This window comes from Heterocephalus glaber, unplaced genomic scaffold (genome assembly GCF_053883595.1).
Source record: "Heterocephalus glaber isolate CG9 unplaced genomic scaffold, H.glaber_assembly_v1.0 deba00001460, whole genome shotgun sequence".
Classification (NCBI taxonomy): domain Eukaryota; kingdom Metazoa; phylum Chordata; class Mammalia; order Rodentia; family Bathyergidae; genus Heterocephalus; species Heterocephalus glaber.
Window position 1 is genome coordinate 5,862,672 of NW_028258307.1, and position 21,960 is coordinate 5,884,631.

The 21,960-nt window shown below is 40.4% G+C and overlaps 1 protein-coding gene and 1 pseudogene across 1 annotated transcript; both read right to left on the bottom strand.

Annotated features, from left to right (window-relative positions):
• Positions 1 to 4,120: 4,120 nt before the first annotated feature.
• LOC147826881 (uncharacterized) lies at positions 4,121 to 5,076 on the bottom strand (annotated as a pseudogene).
• Positions 5,077 to 5,082: 6 nt separating this feature from the next.
• Positions 5,083 to 13,152, bottom strand: LOC147826882 (zinc finger protein 700-like). Its single transcript, XM_087216732.1, has 2 exons — positions 13,141 to 13,152; positions 5,083 to 5,742 (listed from the first exon to the last, which is right to left on the bottom strand). The coding sequence occupies exons 1-2, from the start codon at positions 13,150 to 13,152 to the stop codon at positions 5,083 to 5,085; spliced, it is 672 nt and encodes a 223-aa protein (XP_087072858.1).
• Between the last annotated feature and the right edge of the window lie 8,808 nt (positions 13,153 to 21,960).

Sequence of the window (21,960 nt, forward strand, 5' to 3'; positions counted from 1 at the left end):
TGTGTTAACATCAAAGAATATAATCAAAATTAAGATAGCAATTAACTTATATAACTTTGGTTTGTACAGGAAAATACAAAGTATCTGAAGTATGGATACAACTGCCCATTCTTATAAAGAAAATCTACCGCAAGCAGATTCATCAGCCGCCAGAAAAATCACTATTTACTAAGCATATCCCAAAAAGTGTACAATATGCATACTTGGAAAATATAAAATTGAAAAAAATTTGTAAGCAACAAGTGAGCTTCATATTTATAAGAATGTGAAAAGAAGTCCCATTTTTAGCACAGTCATATAAGAACTGTCTTTCGACAAGAAGTTTATGAACTGTCCTGCTGGGACCACACTTCAGAAATGCACCGTGTTTTTCAAATGACATTACAGACCAAGACAGAGCAACTTAGCTATGTCATCTTATTAAAGTTGCTTTCTAAATTTTTTACTATCTTATCAAAACATGTCCATTATGTGTGTAGGATTCATTTTTTAAATTCTTCCTGGAAATGATATACAAAGGAGAGGCATATTTATGCCCAACCACACTCCTGGAAGATGCTTCCTGTGGTTGAGAAGGGTCTTCTCTCTTCTTTTCACTGGTTGTGCCTCAGCATGTGTTAAGGCATGAGATTTCAGGTTACTTGACTGAGCAAACTTCCAATTATAAGCATCGAAGGGGCACACATAGGGCCTGCCTCTAGATGTGGACTGTAGGGCAGTGGGTATGCAGATGTTTTCTCATACTACAGTTATCTCTGAACATCTTTGTCCAGCCTTCAGGAGGACAGGCTACTGTTCTTGGAGCATCAGCTTCTTTAATTGTTGTTTGCTTCATTCTAGCAAATTCTGCCAGTTCTTTAGGATCTGAGAGATCAGTGCCAGATATTCCTCCAGGAAGGAGTTTCTTTCCTGTCATATACTCTGAATAGACAGGAGGCAAGTTCTCTCTAATGATCTGCTCTTCAACCACTGTCTCAAGGTCAGTTTTTTTTCAATCTGATGACCACACGGTGACCAAAAACTCGCCCACCAGAGTCTTGATCTGTACCAATTTCTGCTCCCACTTCTTGGCACCCAGGTATCCCTACTTAGAGCAGGTACTTTTCTCTCCTCTTTCATAACATACAAAAATGATACCTGAGGACATAAAATTAAATTTGGAAGTTTGTCAATGGATACATTACAATGCTTCTGGATACACTCATAAAAAGACTGAATATTTCTCATGATGAACATGTCAATTATATTCCCTTTAACACAAATGTGGGATATCACTCGAAATCTGTCCACTACTCAATTTCTAACCAATAAGCAACTCTGAAGCAAATACGCCTTCCTCTGGCGGTTCAATGTGGAAGTGCCAGTGGATCGGCTTAGATGTCATTCTACTCACAGCAGACAAACATGATAGATTAGCCCTGTGAAGATGACTATTGTTTCTCACACTGGAAAGATCCCCGGGTCTTGAGGGTATACAATTTGCATGATTAGCTCTACACAGCAGCAAAATGAGACATCAAAATAGGAAAAGTAGTTTGAAATCCTACAGGAGCATTAGACTTATCACATATACTACTGGGCCAAAGTAATGAGATACTCCAAGCACCATTACCTCATGGCCAAACTAAAGTTCACATATAAAAACAAAACCAACCCCTCAATCATTGCAAAATCAGGAACTATACTTATATGTTATCATAATAACGGAGGCGGTCAGTCCCAAGAAGGCAGGACTGTCTTCACTATCAACATTCACACCTGAGCGACTGCTGAAATAGTTAAGGACTTACTGCAAGAGGAAACAGAAATAATCAATGATGACGTACTTACATACTGACTTTCCACACAGATTCACACCACAATCTCAAGAGTCTTTATCGTAAGCCACTGTTTACTCCTCTTACAGCCCTTATATGTGCCTTATAAACAGATACTTTATCATTTCTTTAATCACGTGCAGTCTCTCAAAAAAACAGAAGTATCAGCATTGGAAGAATTTGCTTCTTTATGAGTCTTTATCCACCCTAGAGTGCCTGGATTACTTTGCTTAATTCTGTACATTTGTAATGTAAAATGCTGGCTGTGAGATCTGTCATAATTGATGCAAAAAGAGTATTTTCTGACACATAAGCTTCACTGTGTCATGGTGCTCTTCTCCCTTTCTAGGCTCTCACTCTGACAATGCACCACACCATACTGCTCTGCTTAGACTGACAAGAGACTCAAAATATTCTAAACATGCTGAAGAGTAACTAAATTTTTATATTTTAACCGGTATTAGGAAGACTATACACTTGGGTGTCAGAATTATAAATTGTTGATGTTAAGATGGTGGGAAACTGAAGGGAATGTGCCTCTGAGAAAATGCCTTGAAGTTTAAGGTTTGCTCTCATGCCAGGTGGTGATATGCAGCAATATATTTTCTGTTGTTGCTGGGCAGCAGTCACCTGTTCACTTGGCCATATGTTCACATGTCGATTGTATTCAGTAAATTACATGAAACAGTCACACTTTACTACAAAATACATATCATGTTACATGATTTTGCCCAATCTTATGCTAATGTATGTGACTTGAGAACATTTAACCCAGGGTACACAAAGGCTTCATATTCACTAGGCTCGTGTAGTAAATGCAAACTTTCAGATAGGAACTATAATGCTTACTGAGGACAGAAATGCATTCACCACTCAGGGCATCCGACAGAGGGAGAAACTGCACTACAATGAACAGTAAACAGCTCCCTAAAACAAACACAAATCCTATCAAAATTTTATGGTCAATGTCTTTCATGATGAACCACATAATCAGATTTGATGGATGCACAGATTTCTTAGAATGCATTACCCCTATGTGACAAAAGGTATGATCCAGGTGGTCTCTGGCAAGAGGGCACTCAAGTCAGCCTGATGTACATTTTGACAAATTACAAACTCTGTGTAAGTTTCAGCAATTTGTGCATTTATGGTACAGTTTACATGATAGGGCAACACCTTAAGTGATATCCACGTACTACTGACTATTGACATTAAAGAAAAAAAAAAGCTCAGCAAAGTTGCACATTGAATATATCTATGTTAACAATGGCCTTTTTTTCCCATTTTTAACAATGGCATTTTTAGAGGTATGGTCTCAGTTAAAGACAAGAAAACATTTGTTAATCTTAACCTCAGAAGGGTTTTATGTCTGAAGAGAATATATATCAAGTAAAATTATAAATGGTATGTAAAGTGCATTGTTTGTTCCATCAAAAGATGCAATAGTTGGGCATGGTGGTGCATGCCTATAATCTCAGCATTCAGGCTGTGGAGGCAGGAGAATTACCACAAATTTGAGGCTAGCTTAGGCTTCACTGTAAGTTCAAGGCCAACCTGAATTTCACAGTGAAACCCTGTCTTCAGACAAAAAAAGAGAGATCAACAGATACATAAATGGTAACAGCCTGCCAACAGAAAATACAAAAAATCAGCAAAACTTTTCAATGTCTTATTAAACACAGTGCAGTATAATGAACAAATTTTAAGCCACTATCATATTTTAAAATGTTTCAGTTCACCCAGGAACAAAACAGTTAAAAATAACAGGAGACGAGCATATTCCCCAATGTGATTTAGAAAGACTAGAATTTTCACAGGATTTTTTTTTTTGGGGGGGGGGTACTGGGGATCGAACTTGGAACCTTGCGCTTGCGAGGCAGGTGACGGAATTTCACAGGATTTTGACACAATTTGTCACAACTGAGAGCTTTTTTGTTTTTTCACAATCTTGAGGTTTTCATCCAGAATGTATTAGTACATGTGCCCAATAAAGTGTTTTGCACATTTCTTCTAGTCAAGGTTTTTCTCCATACCATGTTACATCTGTGACTCAGGCAAGATGATAAGAGGCATTTGTACATGATTAACTGTACCATAAATCCTCTCCTATACAGTCTCATGAATGCTAGAAAGGTCTTCTGAAAAATGAAAGCTTCCACATTCCATGTTTAAGGATACTCTCAACTGTGAGTAAGGAAGTACGACAACTAGGCTTTCCCACACTGCAAGCATAATTGTTCCTTTCCAGTGTTTCCCCATGTATTAGGAGACAAGTGGGTAATCTGCAGGCTTTCTTGCATTGCTTACATACATAGGCTGTCTCTATTGTGAATTTTTTCATGGTTTCTCAAGACATGAGGACTAGAGAAAGCTTTCCCACGTTGCTTACACTCATGTGGTTTCTCTCCACTGTGAATTTTTTTATGTCTTTGAAAACTATTATCCTAAAGGAAGGCTTTCCCACACTGCTTACCCTCATATTGTTTCTCTCCACCGTGACGTTGTTGATGTCTTTGAAAACTAGTTCCTCAAAGGAAAGCCTTCCAATGCTTACATTCGTATCGTTTTCTTCCACTGTGAAGTTCTTTATGTCTTCAAAAATTACTTTGCCAATGAAAGACTTTCCCTCATTGTTTACTCTCATATTGTCTCTCTCCACTGTGAATCCCTTCATATTTTGGAAACTCAATCACAGATAAGACTTTTCCATACTGCTTATGTTCAGAGGGTTTTTCTCTATGGTGAACCATTTGATGGTATCGAAGGGAAGTGGAATGGGTGTAGGCTTTACCACATTTATCACATACACTAGGTTTCTCTCCAGTATGAACCCTTTCATGGTATCTGAGAGAACTGGCATGAGTGTAGCCTTTACCACATTGCTGACATAAACATGGTTTAACTGCAGCATGAATATTCATATGTTTTTTACAGCTACTGGAAGAAATGAAACTTTTCGGACATTCTGTAGACTCACAAGGCTTCTCTCCAGTGTGAATCCTTTCATGTGTTCGAAAGGAATCAGCACATATAAAAGCTTTCCCACAATGATTACATACATAAGGTTTCTCTCCACGGTGAACCCCTTCATGGTATCGAAAGGAACTGTAATCAGTGAAGGTTTTCCCACATTGTTTACACACATAGGGTTTCTCTCCAGTGTGAATTCTTCCATGTATCTGAAGACTACTGAAACGACCCATTTCCCAGAATACTTATACACATGGGGCTCCTGCCCACTGTGAATTCTTTCATGTGATTGAAGTCAACTGAGACTCATGTAGGTTTTTCCACACTGCTTACAAACATGGGATTTCTTTCCACTCCAAATTGTTTCATGTCCTTGGTAAGAACTAGAACAAGAAAGGTCATCCCTACCTTGCTTAGTGTCATAAGCTTTCTCTCCACTGTGTGATCTTTCAGCCTTCTGAAAGCCTTTTCTATTTTCCTTACGTTTGCGAATTTTCTTTCCACATTCCTCATTCTCATAAGTTTTGCATACAGTGTCAGCTCCGAGGGGCAACTTTAGGGATGACCAACTAATGAGGCCCCCAAAAATGCAGCTTTCACATGATGATATTTGAGGGGGAGTTTTCGTCTTTATAACATGCTCTGGTGCCTGGTTGAATGTTTCTCCACATTGACTACCTTCTTTATATTCACCGAGTTTGTCTAACTCTGGACTTCTTATAGTACTCCTGGGGTTTTTGTACTCATCTTCAAAGTTTGGGTACTCACATTTTTGTCCTACTGCAACCAGATGCCTGAGGGTTTCCTGCATTACACCACTGTAGAGCTGCTTTTGGAAAGAATCCAGCAGAGCCCACTCCTGCAGGGTGAAGTTCATGGCCACATCCTTAGAGGTCACCGGTTCCATGTCCAGATTCCGGGGTGTCCTAGTGTCCTCGCTAAGGGTCCCACAGTCCTCAGAGTCCACACAGGGACCATGGCTGAGTCACCTATATTGTTCAAATCCAGTCACTGGTCCCAAACATGAGGGCTCGAGAAATGAAGTTTTGCACAGTCCCATACACACTCTGAAGAACCCCCAATTTTTTAAAATTTCAATTTCAGTACAGTCATGTGACACGTGATGGAAATATAATCTGAGAAATATGTTATTAGGCAATTTCATCCGTGTGTATCACAAAGTATCACACAGAGTGCCAACTTCTAAGTGCAAACTGAGAGGGTATACGTCAATTATCTGTGATGGCCCCTGGGCGTTATCCAAATATGCAGTTAAACACGAGATGCATGAGGCTACCACTGGCATAGCAGCACACTGTTTTACAGTAAACACTTTTATATAAGTAGGATTATGCTGTAAAGGATGAAAAGCACAGCATGTTATGATAAGTACCTAAAACAGTAGCAGTCATTTATCACACTATGGAGTACTGTGTACTGTACATAGTTGTATGTGCTTCTTCTGGAAACACACCCTTCTCTCCTTTGATCTCAGTGACTCTTCCTTCCCAACCCACTGATGAGCTCCAGCCTAGTCTCAATCTACATTTCTTCCTATAGTTTTAAACACAATCTATATATGGATTCTTTCCAGATTCCAGCCTGGAACCTGATCTCTCCCCTTCCCCTCCTACCGCCCCTACCCCTTTGAAACTTTTCTTCGTATTTCAAATTATTCATTATTCATTTTAGTCATTTCAATACTTAATTACACTTTTCTGTATTTACACATGTGTGTCCTATTTATTTCACTTAAGAGGATGGGCTCAATATGCATCCATTTAGCTATAAATGTCTCTAGTTTCTTGTTCTTTATGGCTGAGTAGTACTACATTTTATTAAAAATCCCACATCTTATTTATCCAGTCTCCAGTTGGTGGGCACTTCGGTTGTTTCCAAGCTTTAGCTATTACAGACTGTGTTGCTATAAACATGGGTACACATATATCACTGTGCTATGATTCTTTTAATTCTTTTGGGAAGATACCCAGCAGGGGGATACCTGGGTCAAATGGGACCTCCAGCCCTAGTTCTTTGAGGTATCTCCATACTGATTTCCACAGTGATTGAACCAGCCTGCACTCCCACCAACAATGGAAAAGGGTTCCTTTCTCCCCACACCCCTGCCAGCATTTGTTATTGGATGATTTCTTTATAAAAGCCATTCTTTCTGGGGTGAGGTGGAATCTTAGTGTGTTGTTTTAATCTGCATCTCTCAAATAACCAGTGATGTTGAACATTTTTTCATATATTTATTTGCTGCTTTTACTTCTTTTTCTGAGAAATGTCTGTTCATTTCAGATGCCCACTTTTGAATTGGGTCTTTGAATTTGGGGAGTCTGATTTTTTTCAGTTCTTTATATATTCTACATAGTAGTCCTTTGTCTGAGGTACAGCTACTAAATTTTTTTTTCCCACATTGTAGGTTGTCTCTTAGCTCTGTTGGTGGTTTCTCTTGCAGTGCAGAAGCTTTTTAATAAGATGAGATCCCAGTTGTTGATTCTTTGTGCTAGTTCCCATGCTACTGAGGTTTTGTTGATAAAGTCTTTTCCTATTCCAACATCTTCAAGAGTTCTACCTAACTTGTCTTACAAGAAATTTAACGTTTCTGTCTTAATATTTAGATCTTTAATCCACTTTGAACTTAGTTTAGTGCATGGTGATAGGTATGGGTCTAGTTTTAATCATTGGCAGGTTGAAATCAAGTTTTTCCACATCATTTATTAAATAGTCTATCTTCCCTCCAATGATGGTGATTGGCTCCTTTGTCAAAGATGAGGTGGCTAAGTATATCTGTAGTTGTTTCTGCATCTTCTAATCTATTCCACTGATCCTCAGGTCTGTTTCTTTGCCAGTACCATGCTGTTTTTTATCACAGTAGTTTTGTAGTATAGTTTCAAGTTGGGGATTGTAATACCCCCAACCATGTCTCTGTTGCCTAGAATTTCTTCTGCTATTCTAGGTCTCTTCTGGTTCCAAATGAATTTTTGGATTATTTTCTTTAGTTCTGTGAAGTATATCGATGGAATTTCAATTGGCAGTACATTAAATCTATATAGTAGTTTTGAAAGTATGACCATTTTCACTATATTGATTCTTCCTACCCAGGAACAAGGGATGTCTTTCCATTTTCTTATATCCTCCTCGATCTCCATTTTCACAGGAGCACCATTTATTAAAGAGGATATCTTTCCTCCAGTGAGGGCGTTTGGCTCCTTTGTCAAAGATGAGGTGGCTCAGTGTGTCTGCAGTCTTCATTCATTTTTTTTGGTTGTTTTTTAGGGTTTTATTTGTTGTTGTTTTTTGGTACCAGGGATTGATCTCGGGACCTTCTGCTTGCAAGCCAGGTGGCTGTTTCTACATCTTCTAATCTGTTCCACTGGTCCTCAGGTCTGTTTCTTTGCCAGTACCATGCGGTTTTTATCACAATAGCTTTGTAGTATAGTTTCAAATTGGGGGTTGTGATACCCCCTGCCATGTCTCTGTTACCTAGAATTGCTTTTGCTATTCTGGGTCTCTTCTTGTTCCAAATGAATTTTTGGATTGTTTTCTCAAAGTCCATGAAGTATGCGGCTGGGATTTCAATTGGGATTGCATTGAATCCATACAGCAATTTTGGAAGTATGACCATTTTAAATATGTTGATCCTTCCTACCCAGGAGCAAGGGATGTCTTTCCATTTTCTGACATCCTCTTCAATCTCTCTTTTCAGAGTGCTATAGTTTTCAGAGAAGAGGTCTTTGATTTCTTTTATTAGGTTGATTCCTAGGTATTTCAGTTTTAGGATAGTATTGTGAAAGGAATTGTTTGCCCTTTTTCTCTCTCAGTGAGTCTATTGTTAGTGTAGAGGAAAGCTATTGATTTTTGTGTGTTGACCTTGTATCCAGCTACTTTACTGAATGTGGTTATTAAGTTTAGAAGACTTTTAGTGGAGTTCTTGGGGTTTTCTATATAGAGTATCATGTCATCTGCAAATAATGACAGTTTGACATCTTCATTTCCTATTTTTATTCCTTTTATTTATTTCTCTTGTCTAATTGCTGTGGCTAATGTTTCCAAAACTACATTGAACAGGAGTGGTGATAGTGGGCATCCTTGTCTTGTTCCTCATATAGTGTGAAGAATTTCAGTTTTTGACCATTTAGTATGATATTGGCTGTTGGTTTTTCATAGATGGCTTTTATCAGTTTGAGGTAGAGACTGTCTATTCCAAATTTTTGTAGGGTTTTTATCATAAATGAATGTTGGATTTTGTCAAATGCCTTTTCTGCATCTATTGAGAGGATCATATGATTTTTGACCTTGGCTCTATTTATATAGTGTATTACATTGATTGATTTGCGTAGTTGAACCATCCCTGCATCCCTGGAATAAATCCCACTTGGTCAGGGTGTATGCTCTTCTTGATGATCTTCTGCATTCTATTTGTCAGTATCTTAGTAAGGATTTTTGCATCTATGTTCATTAATGAGATTGGCCTATAGTTCTCTTTTTCAGTTGGGTCTTTCTCTGCTTGGGGATCAAGGAATGAACTTGCTTGCTTCCAGGAATGAATTTGGGAGTATTGCTTCCCTTTCAGTTTCATTGAAGAGTTTAAACAGTAGTAGCAGTAGTTCCTCTCTAAGTGTCTTGTAGAATTCAGTGGTGAAGCCATCAGGACCTGGGCTTTTCTTTGTTGGTAAATTTTTAATTATGTTTTCAATTTCATTGATTGATATTGGGTTGTTTAGAATTTCAAGTCTTCTTTGTTCAACTTTGGTAATTCATATGTATCTAGGAATCTTTTCTTCAGTGTTTCCATCTTATTGGTGTATAGGTTCTTGAAGTAGGTATTGATGATCCTCTGGATTTTTTCTGGGTCTGTTATAATTTCACCCTTTTATTCCTAATTGCATGGATTTAGGCCATTTCTTTCCTTTTTCTGATAAGGTTGGCTAAGGGTTTGTCGATTTTGTTGATTCTTTTGCAGAACCAACTCTTGTCTTTGTTGATTTTTTGTATCATTCTCTTAATGTCCATTACATTGATTTCTGCTGTGATCTTTATAATTTCTTCTCATGTATGAGCTCGGGTTTGTCCTTCTCTTCTTTTTCTAGAAGCTTGAGGTTCAGCTTCAGGTTGTTTAATTGGGGTCACTCTGTTTTCCTAATATGTGTATTCAATGCTATGAATATCCCTCATAAAACTGCTTTCATTGTGTTCCATAGATTTCGATATGCTGTATTTTCATTGTCATTTAATTGAAGGAACTGTCTAATTTCTTCTTTAATTTCCTCTGTGACCCATTGGTTATTCAGAAGTGTGTTGTTCAATTTCCATGTGTTTATGAAATTTTTGTGGTTTCTTTTGCTATTGATCTCCAATTTCATTGCACTATGGTCTGATAATATACAGGGGATAACTTCAATTCCTTTGCACTTACCTAAATATGTTCTATGAGAGAGCATGTGGTCTATTTTGGAGAACGACCCATGTGCAGCTGAAAAGAATGTGTATTCTGATTTTGTGGGGTGGAATACTCTGTAAACATCTGTTAAGTTCATTTGTTCAAGAGTTTGATGTAGTTCTAGTATTTCCTTGCTTGTTTTTTGTCTAGTTGATCTATCCATTTGTGACAGTGGGGTATTGAGGTCCCCCACTACTATTGTATTACTGCTTATATGATTTTTCATGTCTGTTAGTTGTGCACACTAGTGCTTGGTGCATAGATATTTATGATTGTCATCTCTTCCTCTTGGATTGTTCCCTTTATAAGGATGTAGTGTCCTTCTTTGTCTCTCTTAATCAGTGTTGGTTTGAAATCCACTTGATCTGAAAAGCAGATAGCTCTTCCTTCTTTTTTTAGGGTTCCTGTTCCATGTAGTATTTTTTTCCACCCTTTCAGTTTCAGTCTATGAGTTTCTTTTTGAATTAAGTGTGTTTCTTGTATGCAGCATATTGTTGGATCTTGCTTTTTGACCCATTCTGCCAGTCTATTTCTTTTGATTGGTGAGATGAAACCATTAACATTGATCATTATAACCAATATGTATTGACTTATCCTTGTCATGACTTTTTCTTTTTGTTGGATTCTCCCCATTTGCTTTGAATTTCTTGTCATGCCTGGTGGATTCATTCTGCTGTGCTTCCTGGGGTTGTGATCCTCAATGTCTTTTCCCAGGATTTTGTCCAAAATTTTTTGGAGTGCTTGTTTGATATTTATGAAGTTCCTAAGGTGCTCTTTGTCATGTAAGTATTTTATTTCTCCATCCATTTTGAAAGATAGTTGTGCAGGGTACATCAATCTGGGTTGGAGGCTGTTTTCCTTTAGAGCTTGCAATACTTCACTCCAAGCTCTTCTTCCTTGAGGGTTTGTGTTGAGAAGTCTGCTGTGATTCTGATGGGCTTTCCTTTGTATGTGATTTGTTTCTTTTCTCTCACTGCTTTTAGAACTTTGTTCTTCTGTTGGATTTCTGGAACCTTAACAATTATATGTCTATGTGTACATTTGTTTTGATCAAGGCTATTTGGAGTCCTATATGCCTCACTTATCTGTAAGTGAAGTTCTTTTCCCCTGCTTGGGAAGTTTTCTGCCATCACTTCTGTGAAGAGTTTTTTTATGCCATCTGCACTCTCTCCTTTTTCTTAATTGACTCTGATCAGTCTCATGTTATTCTTCTTTGTGTTGTCTAGCTGCTGCTGGATTGATTTCTTGTAGTCCCTTACAATTTTAAAGCAATTTTTCTTTTCCTGGACACAAATTGCAATCTTACCTTCCATATTTGAAACTCTGTCCTCACATTAGCTCATTCTGCTGTGTAGACTTCAATGGAGTTTTTAATCTCCTGGAAATCTGTTTGCATCTGTTTTATGGATTCCATCTGTTTCCTATGTTGGGATTCCATCATATTCCTCAGCTCCTCTTTTTTTTTTTTTCCCTGTGTCTTCTCTAGATTTATTAATCATGTCTTGCACTATGGGCACAGTCTCTGCTGTTATGTGAGAAATTATTTCTGATTTCATTTTTTCCAGATCCTCTTTTGTTGCTAGTTCAGGGAGTCCAGGTGGTTGACGATCAGAGTGTTACATCTCGTTTCCCTTTAGGGTTGCTGTAGGTGATCTGCAAGTCTGGTTCCGAGGCTTCTTTACGTGTCTTCTCATTTTGATGGTGGGGGTGGGGGAGATGTGCTGTTGGGACCCGCGTGGCTCACCTCGTCTGTGCTGGAAGTGGTTGTAGATTGGCCTGGAAGCCTCTCAATCTGCACTGGGAGCTGTGGCCCATTGACTTGGAAGCCTCCTCTGCACTGGGAGTTGTACCACAGGGAGTTCTCTTATTGCACATTCTTGTCGTATTCTATACTTCTGGTTCACAGAGCACATATAAATCAGAATAAATTAAGTGCACATCAAACTTTTTTCTTTAATGTCTTCCATGCCAAATGACCTCTGAGCTCCTGTTTACAGTGCAGTTGCTTCTATTGGCAGAATCTTTGTGCCTCTTTCTACACTCCTTCTCAGACAATGATATGTCATTTCAGAGAGCTTGGGGGAAAGAATAGGACATGGTGGCTTAGCCGTATAAGACTTCTCTTTTCTGCTGCTGGTCTCCTGGTGGGAACAGTGCCCTGGACTGCTTTGCATCCTGGGAAAGAGTCTTATCCTGGAAGGAAGGAAGAAAGTCAGACCTCCATCTTTCCAGCAGGGCCTGTGACCGGGGTAGAAAATCACAAATGCTTTATTGTTACCCTCACTGATATTTTAATCTTTGCTTCAATGTTTGCCAACTTATTTCTCATTTAGCACAAAACTCAAAAGGTGAGAAAAAAGATGTTTGGTAATTCCATTCCATTAAATTATAAGCTTGTCTTATTACATCAATAATAAGCATCCATCCCTGTTCCTGCAGATAATGAATGTTCCATAAATATTTATTGAATGTATGAATTATTTAACCTCTCCTGCCAGTTTCCTTAAATATAAAGTGGTGATAAAACCCACCAACTGGGCAAGTTTTTGAATATTGAAGGCACTCTCTCACAGTGCTCCCTATAGTATCTGGCATATGGTTAAATGGGTAAGTACCCAGTAGCTGTCATTATCTGCTTGTACCAACTGAGAATAATCCCTGTATAGAGCTGTTTCCTGCAATCAGGTGTCAAGATAATAATCACATGTCATTTGTGTCTACCTGATTGGTCCTGGAATCTGCCTTAAAAACAACAAAGTTTTCCCTCATACCCTAATACTATACAAACTAGAAAAGTTATCTACAATATAGAATAAAGTCTAAACAATCCAACCAATATGCCCATAGACTTCTAGAAAATTACCCAAACTATGTAAGACTGTCACATTATAATGATTGTATTCTTACCAATCTTTTCATATTGAATTTTTGAGAGAGCATTTAAAAAGCATAGTTAAGATAAAATATTCCTTGGACCTGGCATGAATCCATTTTTCTGTGTAATTCTGTGTGAACTCCATCCAGCATGGCATCTGCAACAGCTCCTGTGACACTGGGTGTTGAGTGGCGAGCCTGGGTTTTGGCTGCATACAGCTGTCACTGTCACACTCTCAGCCAGGACCCCTGACCTCCAGCCTCACTCATTTCAGCAACAAATGCAGTCAGGCAACGTTAGCAACTCGGATGTAGGTCATTAAAGGGGAAAGTGCCTTACTACAGAGGGCTGGTGGAGTGAGGGAAAACGTCTTTTCATTATCGGATATCTGTTAAACACAAAGTGTTTCCAGTTTCTTTTGTGACATCCTAATGATTTTACAGATTAAAGATGGAAGGGAGGTCAGCTTCTGGTTAGGATGAAGGATGTGAAAAACTTCACTCCTTAAGTAACAAGAAGGAAAGAAGGAAAAGAAAGAAAGAAAAAGACAAAAGAAACACCCTAGTTTCTTAGGAATCTAGGGGAACATTGGATGCAAGGAAGCCCAGAGGAGCTGATATCCAGAGAAGGTGGATCCCTTCAGTGATTGGTGGCTGCAGATATTTCTCTCCTTGGGAATGGATGCCTACTCCATTGGAGAGGGCTGCGAATGAGTTTGCCATGGATGGAGAGACTTTGCACAGAGGAATAGAGAGATGCACAAACCTTGAATGCTAGAGAGGGCTCACTGGGTGGCTGGGACTTTCAAAGAGCCCCAAATGCAAACATTAAAGCCCTCGGTCCAACAATCCATTCCAACTTCCAACATGCACATGCGTGTGTGTGTGCACACACACATACACATACTCCTTGGATTTGGCAGAGAAAGCAATAGTATTGCTGCAAAGCAGAAAGATCACATTTTCAGAATTTCATTTAGATTATGGTGCCCTAATGGTGCTGAATTATTTGAACTAAAGTTATCTGAAACTGAAGCCAAATTCACTCCCAGTTTAAACACTGATGAGATCTGAAAGACCAGATGCTGGACCGAGTGAAAGTCACTTGGAATGATATCTAGAATTGATGAGGAAAAGACTAGCTGCCATTTCCAGTGCTGTAACAAAACACCCAAGACTAGGTCAGGTGCACTCCATCCTTATGCCTAGATTAAGATCCTTCTCTCCAGACTGGGTTAGTTCTCTTGAGACTGGTAGTTTTCTCAAGAGAAGATTGTTACATATATTCTCTCCATGCAATGATACAGCACAAAGCCCTCATCATATTCCAGTGTCTAATTTTTACCTTTCCATCCTCTAGAACCATGAGCTAAATGAACCTCTTTTCATAAATCAGCTGCCTCAGGTAATCTGTTACAGCAACGAAAAACGGACTCAAACATCAACTGTATCTGTTCAGGATATTTTGAGCAAAAGCTGTAATGTTTATCTATTTAGTTCTGTTTATATCCAGATGTGGTTAGGGTTTTAACAAGGATTTCTTTATCATGTTCATTAATTGATGATGCTGATGGTAATTCCATGTAAGAGACATAACACAATGGGGCTTGATAAGTGCTTCAGGATAATGATAAAGTTACTTTTATGCAATATTCTATACATTTAATATACAACAGAGCTACATTTTGGCATAGAAAGTGTCCTGGTTAATTTTAGTTGCTGAAACAGAATCATAGACTGGGTGGCTCACACAAAAGGAATTCGTTTTTCGCAGTTCTGCGGGCTGGAAGTCGAAGATCAGGACGCTGGTGTGGCTGAGTTCTGGTGGGGGCTCTCTTCTTAGCTGTGCATGACAGCCTTCTCCTGATTCTCATATGACAAACAGAAAGCTAGAGAGCTCCCTAGGGTCCTTTACAGGTCACTAATCCCATTTGCAAGGGCCCCATCCTTATGATCCATGTCATGTCCCAAAGAAATCACCTTCCAACACCATCACATGGGGGTTAGGCTTGCAGTGCATCAATTTGGGGATGGGGACACCAACATCCAGCCTATAACAGATAGTCCATCCTAAAGTTAGGAGCAGTTTTAGGAACCGCACACCAGATCTAGGGTACATGCACATGAAATTTGTGTTACTATATGTATCTATCTATATATACCACATATATCTACCATATATATCTATATATCTCTGTATATCTTTGTTACTATAGGTATCTAGCATGATGTCACTCATTCTTTCAAAATGAAAAAGAGGAAAAAAGTTACAAAGAAAGAGGGTATACAACTACGACCCCCTTCAGCCTAAAGTAGCTCAAGTGGTCATCGCCCCTTGCCCCCTCACAACAGATTGGGATACTTCTTCAGAGGGGGGAATATTATAGATAGATGAGCTAGGTGGAAATATTATAGGCAGAAAGATAGGGTTAAGTCCTCGAGAAGGTCAGGACAAAGGTGAAACAAACCACAGCACCACATCAATCAGACTTCCTGGCTGTACATACAGAAAGGGTCAGACCAACCTAAGCCAAGGGGATTTGCTGGGAGGTTATTGGGGGATCTTGGTATTGTAGACAGCTAAGTCAGTTATAATTATTACAGCTGGTTATACAGAGCTGGGCCTTCAGCTCAGAGGACAATTGTGGCCCAAAGCATATACACTGAAGGCCAGAATTGTAAAAGGAGAGAAACTACACACTCTTGTGCTTCCCCTGGGATAAATAGCAGTGATTGATATTCTAAATAGGTATCAATCACCTGGGTGGGGGGTCAAGGTCTTAACCCAGCCTCTCCAGGAAATATCCCTGACCCCCACCCTTACTGAAAGTCCTTGTATGCTTGCTACGTGACTTGCTTCCCAATTGGACACCATTCCCTAAGTGACTGTACTTGTAACTTTATTGGACGTTCATGGCTGTGGTCCACGTTGTATCCACGTGGATTTTACTCTATAAAACTTCTCTGCAAGGGTCGGGGATTTAGCTCAGTGGTTTGGGCGCCTGCCTTGCGAGCCCAAGGTCCCAAGTTTGATCCCCGGTACCAAAAAAACCCCTTCTCTGTAAAATGGGGTCTTTGGGTTCCCACTCAGGACCCCTCCTGCCTCTCAGGAGCTTTCCTATCAATACATATCTTCCTATTTTTTAAAAAAAGAGGGTGAAAGAAATCAATATTACCTAGGTCAGACTTCTTTATACAAATTATTTCTGCAATCTTTTCAATAAGTTTGTGTTTGAGGAAATTCTAGGTTTGTGGAACTTGAGATTCTAGAGTGAATCAGCCAGTCACAAAGCAGGTAAAACAGCACTGCGGCTGCAGATGGTATCCTGCAAAATGCTTCTGCAGCAAGGCATGTAGGCACTGGTAGAGTGGTGCTCTGTAGGCCTGCGTCCCCTCTCCGGGGACAACGCCCCCCTCCTCCACTTCTCTGTCCTGGGCTCTGCCAAGGCGAGGAGCCAGGATGCATCCGCTCCAGGGAGGGGCCCTTGTGGGGTCAGAATCCTGAGAGGCTCCTCAGTGTTCTCACCACAGGGAAGTGTTTAGTGAATGAGACGGTGGGTATGTTAATAACTTACTGATCAATGTGCAATGAATATGTATACAGAACATCAAATTGGTCCCCATCAACGTACAAAAAAGAAAGACAAAAAGGGAGAAAATAATAAAGCCAGGAGTAGTAGGTTCTGGAGGAAATGTTACAACTTGTTCCTGGTTCTGTTTTCTCCTCTGCAAAGTGAGTTGCTTGGGGCTTGGCGTGCGGGGTTTCGCCGGGTCTAACTCTGCGTCCAGAGAGGGCGCCCTTGCTCCACGCCTTGCGCGCTCCTTTCTTCACCTGTAGCCCTTGTCGCGGCCTCTGATAAGCCAGTACCGGGTAAAGGGAAATGGCTGGTTCGCTTCAGTTGCTTGTAAAGTACTTAGACCCGAGCCCCCTTTGCATAATCAGGAAGGCGGCGGGCCCCCTGCAGAGCTGACCGCTGGTTCCGTGCATCTTACACCTTCAACTGCGCCTGGCGGGCAGGAGAGGGAGGCGGCGGGGTCGCAGGAGGGCCTGAGTCATGAGCGCCTGAGTCGGGAGTCAAAGCCTCCCACGGACTCTGACGGCACAGGCACGCCAACTCCTGTGGGTTTCTGATGCCAAAATAAATCAGACACCCGCCCCACCCCCACACCCCCGCCAAAGTGAGCCGGAAAAGATTTTTGAGGTGATGGTGTGGGGAGGGAGGAGGAGAGGAGTTAATAGCAGCATAAATGGGAGAGAAAGCTTGAAAGCAGGGAGGACCAGAACGCAGGGAGAGGACCCACCAGACCCTGGCTTCTCACCGGTAAGAGCCCCAGCACCAGCTCTGCTCTGGGTACCTCTGTCCCCACTCCCGCCTGCACCAGTCTCCCTGGCCATCTGCAGCCTCCCAAAGAGAAATTGCATTTAGGAAGGGGAGAGCTGGAGGAGAAAAACAGACCACCAAGTCTTTAGGGATTTTTTTTTTTTTTGCTTAGAAATTAAAATTTTAATGACTCATCTCCATAAGAGCAATATCTAATCTCTATGATCAATAGGAAGAGAAATATAGAATACCAACAGCTAGGCTTGCATTTCCAATACAATCGTGGGTTATTTCTCCCTCAGTGAACTTGCAAACCAAATGAGTGATGAACTCAAGGCCTTTCTTGCCTAAGCACGATTGCATCCCCTTCTACTTCAGAAACAAGGGGCCCTTGGCTAAATGAGGAGGGTCTGCTTTTACTGTAATTTCTTTCTAAGGGAATGGGCTACCTATGCTTTCATGTATACTTATGTCCTTTCCAGAAACATAAACAGGCATTTCATCTCAAATTTTTGCTGAAATTCCAGTAAACACATGTTATATTTTTAGTGTTTTAAAAAGAGAAGAGAAATTACTGGAGGACCTGCCATACCATCATAAAACACTGATAAAAATGCACAGTCATTGCCCAAAGGAGCAATGAAAGAATTTTATGTTCTGTTTTTCCCTCTCGCTGTGTGGCTTTGAATAAAAAGACAAGGTGGCAGGTATAGTAACCCACCGGTGTCTGTTACACAACAGTTCAGTTCTATAAGAATGTTAATTGGAAATCGACCACAGGCAATGGTCCCGTGTTTATGGTAAGGAGGCTCCTTGCCATCTACAGCTTAAGTGCCTTTTCATTGTAGTGATGCTACTGAAGAGCTTTTCAACTAGAAACAATCTTCTACAAGTGCTTGAAAGGTAACCAAGAGGTTGTTTTTTTGTGTTTGTTTGTTTTTTACCTGTGCTTGTTCTGTTCCATGCTTCTTTCCTTACTGAGGACATATTTATCCACCCTCTGTCTCATTTCTTTAGTATGTGTGTCTGGGTTCACAAACATTAAGATGAGACTTTGTTTCTGAGCTACCTTGGTTTCACTGCAGGGTCCAACATTTTCCTTCAGTCAAGCTCTTAGCGCTGTCATCCAAGCTCCTATTCCCAAGCTTTACCTGTTTGGACATTGCCTTGAGGCCCATACTTTTGGGAAAATGTTAGCTTTCCATTAGTCAGATTGGAAATGGTTTCAAAATGTGTATCCTAAAATGTGCCACTTTGCCTTATAGATGTTCTTTGGATTATGATGGGACAATAGCTGATAAACTCATTAAATTGAAAACATTGAAATTTGAAAATTCATTTAAAACATCTAACTTACTATATTAGCTTTCCTGTTGCTGGCACAAAATACCTGACATCCGCCACTTATGTGAGGAGTGGTTTAATTTGGCTTATGGTTTCAGAGGCGTCAGTCCATGGTTGAATGGCTCCAAGGCAGAAAGGACATGGCAGAAAGGCGTGGCAGAGCAAAGCTGCTTAGTTCAGTAGCTTGGAAGCAGAACATGTTGGAATGAGTGCCAGCAAGAGACACACCCCGTAAAGGCACACCTCCAGTGACCCACCTCCAACTGGGCCCCTCCTCTTAACAGTGCAGTCAGCTATGAACATCAGTGGATTAATCCCATGAGTACCATGCCTCCAAGATTCAAGTACCTCTCCAGCAGTCTCTTAATCTAGTTAAACTGACAATGAAGCTTAACTATCACCTTCCACCTCTTGTTGACTTGATACTCAAACACATCTCCCTAAACCATATTTGATCTCCAAATACAGACAATAACAAGTTCATAATTTCCACTAATATTATACAACCAACACCTCATTAATCGATTCCCCAAAGTTTCAACAGTTACAGCATTGCTCAAAAATCCAATACAAAGTCTCCTCTGATACTCAAGGCAAACTTTTAGCTGGGTACTCCTGTTTAAAAAAACCAAACAAGTTATATATTCCTAAGGAATAATGGTATAGGGTAAACATTTCCACTCCAAAAGGGAGGAATAGGGGATTGAAAAGAATCAGACCAAAGCAAGACTGAAACCCAGAAGGTAAAACATTAGGGCCTGAAGCTTCCTGTCCAGCACCAGGGACACCTGGTGGCAAATACGACTTCCTGAGCACTTGGCCAGCCCTGCTCTCTGTCTTTGCTGTTGCAACCTGCATAGCCCATCTCTTGGGCTGCCTTCACATGCTGCTTGTGGGTTTCCTCAGGAGATGTTTCAAGTTCCTGGCATCTCCACCTTCTCAGGGGTATCTACTCTTCATTTGGCTTCATTTCTACTGTTTCTTACATCTCCCTCTTAGGGCCACATTGCTTGGCTTCCCAGGCCTTTTTTTTTTTTTTTTTTCCCAAATCTGGATGGAAGTCTCCATGATCTCACAACTCTTGTTTTTGGCATATCTGAAAAACTCACAATGTGTGGGTCTGCTGCCTGCTCTTATCTCCCACTAGTCCCACCAAAATTCCTGCAGGGAAGTCCTATTCCCTAGTACCTCTGAATGTGATCATGTTTGTAAATAATATGGTAATGTCATGCAGGAGTAGGAAGGCCCCAATCCAGTACGACTAGTGTCATAAAAAAGGGGAGGTTTGGACAAATTCAGATATACAGACACACACACAAAGGAGAATGTCATGTGAACATGAAGGAGAAATGTTTCGTGGTGTTTCTACAAACCATGGAAAGTCAAAGATTGCTAGCAAAGCATCGGAAGCTAGGGACAGGGTTTGGCAGAGACATAGCCTGCCAGGACCTAACCCTGCTGCCAACACCTCATACTCATACTTGTGCATCCAGGACTGTGAGACAAATTTTGTTTTAAAGGTCTGATAATAAATTGTATTCAAATTTTAAAAATTATTATGGTGAAAGATGTATAACCAGTAACTCACCCCAGTGTACTTCCCCTCACTACGGACACATATTCCTTCTTCCTTGCCACTTTCTGAAGCAGTTCTGGAAGTCTTCTTTTGCAAGTTGTGGCTGCCTTGGTGTCGTGAACCAATTAAAAAAATTTACTGCATTTTCTGTCAAATAAAAACATACAGTGTGTCCTCATCCATCTCATTCACCAGATCTGGCACCTGTGCGACTGCTGGCTCTTCCCCAAAGTTAAAATGACCATGAAAGCTAAACATACAAGCCACTTGGTCTTGCTACTTTCTTATCACATCCCTACCTTACTAATTCAATAGCTGTCCATGGATATTTAGTTAATCATTTGGATGATCTATAGCTTAAGGATTTTCCCACCCTATGTGAGACTCATGTTTCTATAGTACATCATAGTTTTATGAATCAAAATTCCACAAATGGGGATTTATAAGATTATATATGTGGAATGGACAATCTCCTTGTAGCATTTAGGCTCAAAGAGATGAAATAACTTGCTCAGGGTCCGTTACTTGCCCATGGACTCTCTACCAGGGCACTCTTGGACTTTTCTCCTCTTCAGCCCATTTGCAGAAGAGCCTATTAATGGTCAGCTTTACCTCCAGAAGGCCTTGGTGTTAGGCTATGTCATTGCTCCCTTCTTTGTCAGGATTCATTAGAGTTCCCTGAAATCCAGGGATAATGCAAATTTCACTGCCCTAGCACCTGCTCCAGTGGTCCTGTTGAAATCAACAGTTTCCATACACTTCACACCTCTACTGCCTGGAGAACGATGTTCTCTTAATTCATGTGGCCTAGACCTTGAGACTGGAAGGAATTTCCCCAGCCATATGGTACTAGGCATGTATTGCTTTACTGTTATATAATCATTTATTTTGGGAGGAGCCATAAAAACTTTGTCCTGGAGCCTGATGATTTGCACCCCTTTCCCTTATTAAGAATCTTAAGGTAGAGCAGCGAGAGGCCTGAAGTTCTCCAGTCTATAGTGCAGGTGTCCCCACTGTGCTGTCCCTGTACACTGCATCCTGGGGCCAAGAACAGCTGTGCTGTGGTCCAGGGGTGAGCACATCAGGGGGTGGAGTTCCTGGAAGGAGGAGAGATAAAACTTGTGATCAAGATAGGTAAGGTCTCCCTTGGTTCTCAGAAAGGCTTGTCAACTGATTTTCCACAGCCTCACATGGCTACTTGACCTGTCTAGTCACATTACCAACGCTGGCATACGCCAACAGGAGAGGAAGTGGCTTCCTCCTGTGAGTGTGATTGTAATGCTTTTGCTCTTTCTAAACACCTACTGGGGACTCCAAATTTGTAGCCAAACACTTCATTCCTGTTGAGTGAGCTATGAATTGTTTGCAGTTTTGTGAATTTTGAATTATACTAAAATATTGGTCTTGGGATAAAAAATTATGAGTATCAGTTTATTTCTGAGAGTCAAGGAAAACACATGTGGAGAAGCTAATGATTAGCCTAGTACAAGGATGAATGGAAGAGCCTCACTTCAAACTGTTGTGTGACTGTTGAAATATCACCAGTGTTGTTTCATCCATGCATTGAAAATGCATATGCCCTTGCTTGGTGGAAACTCTTAATATCAGTTA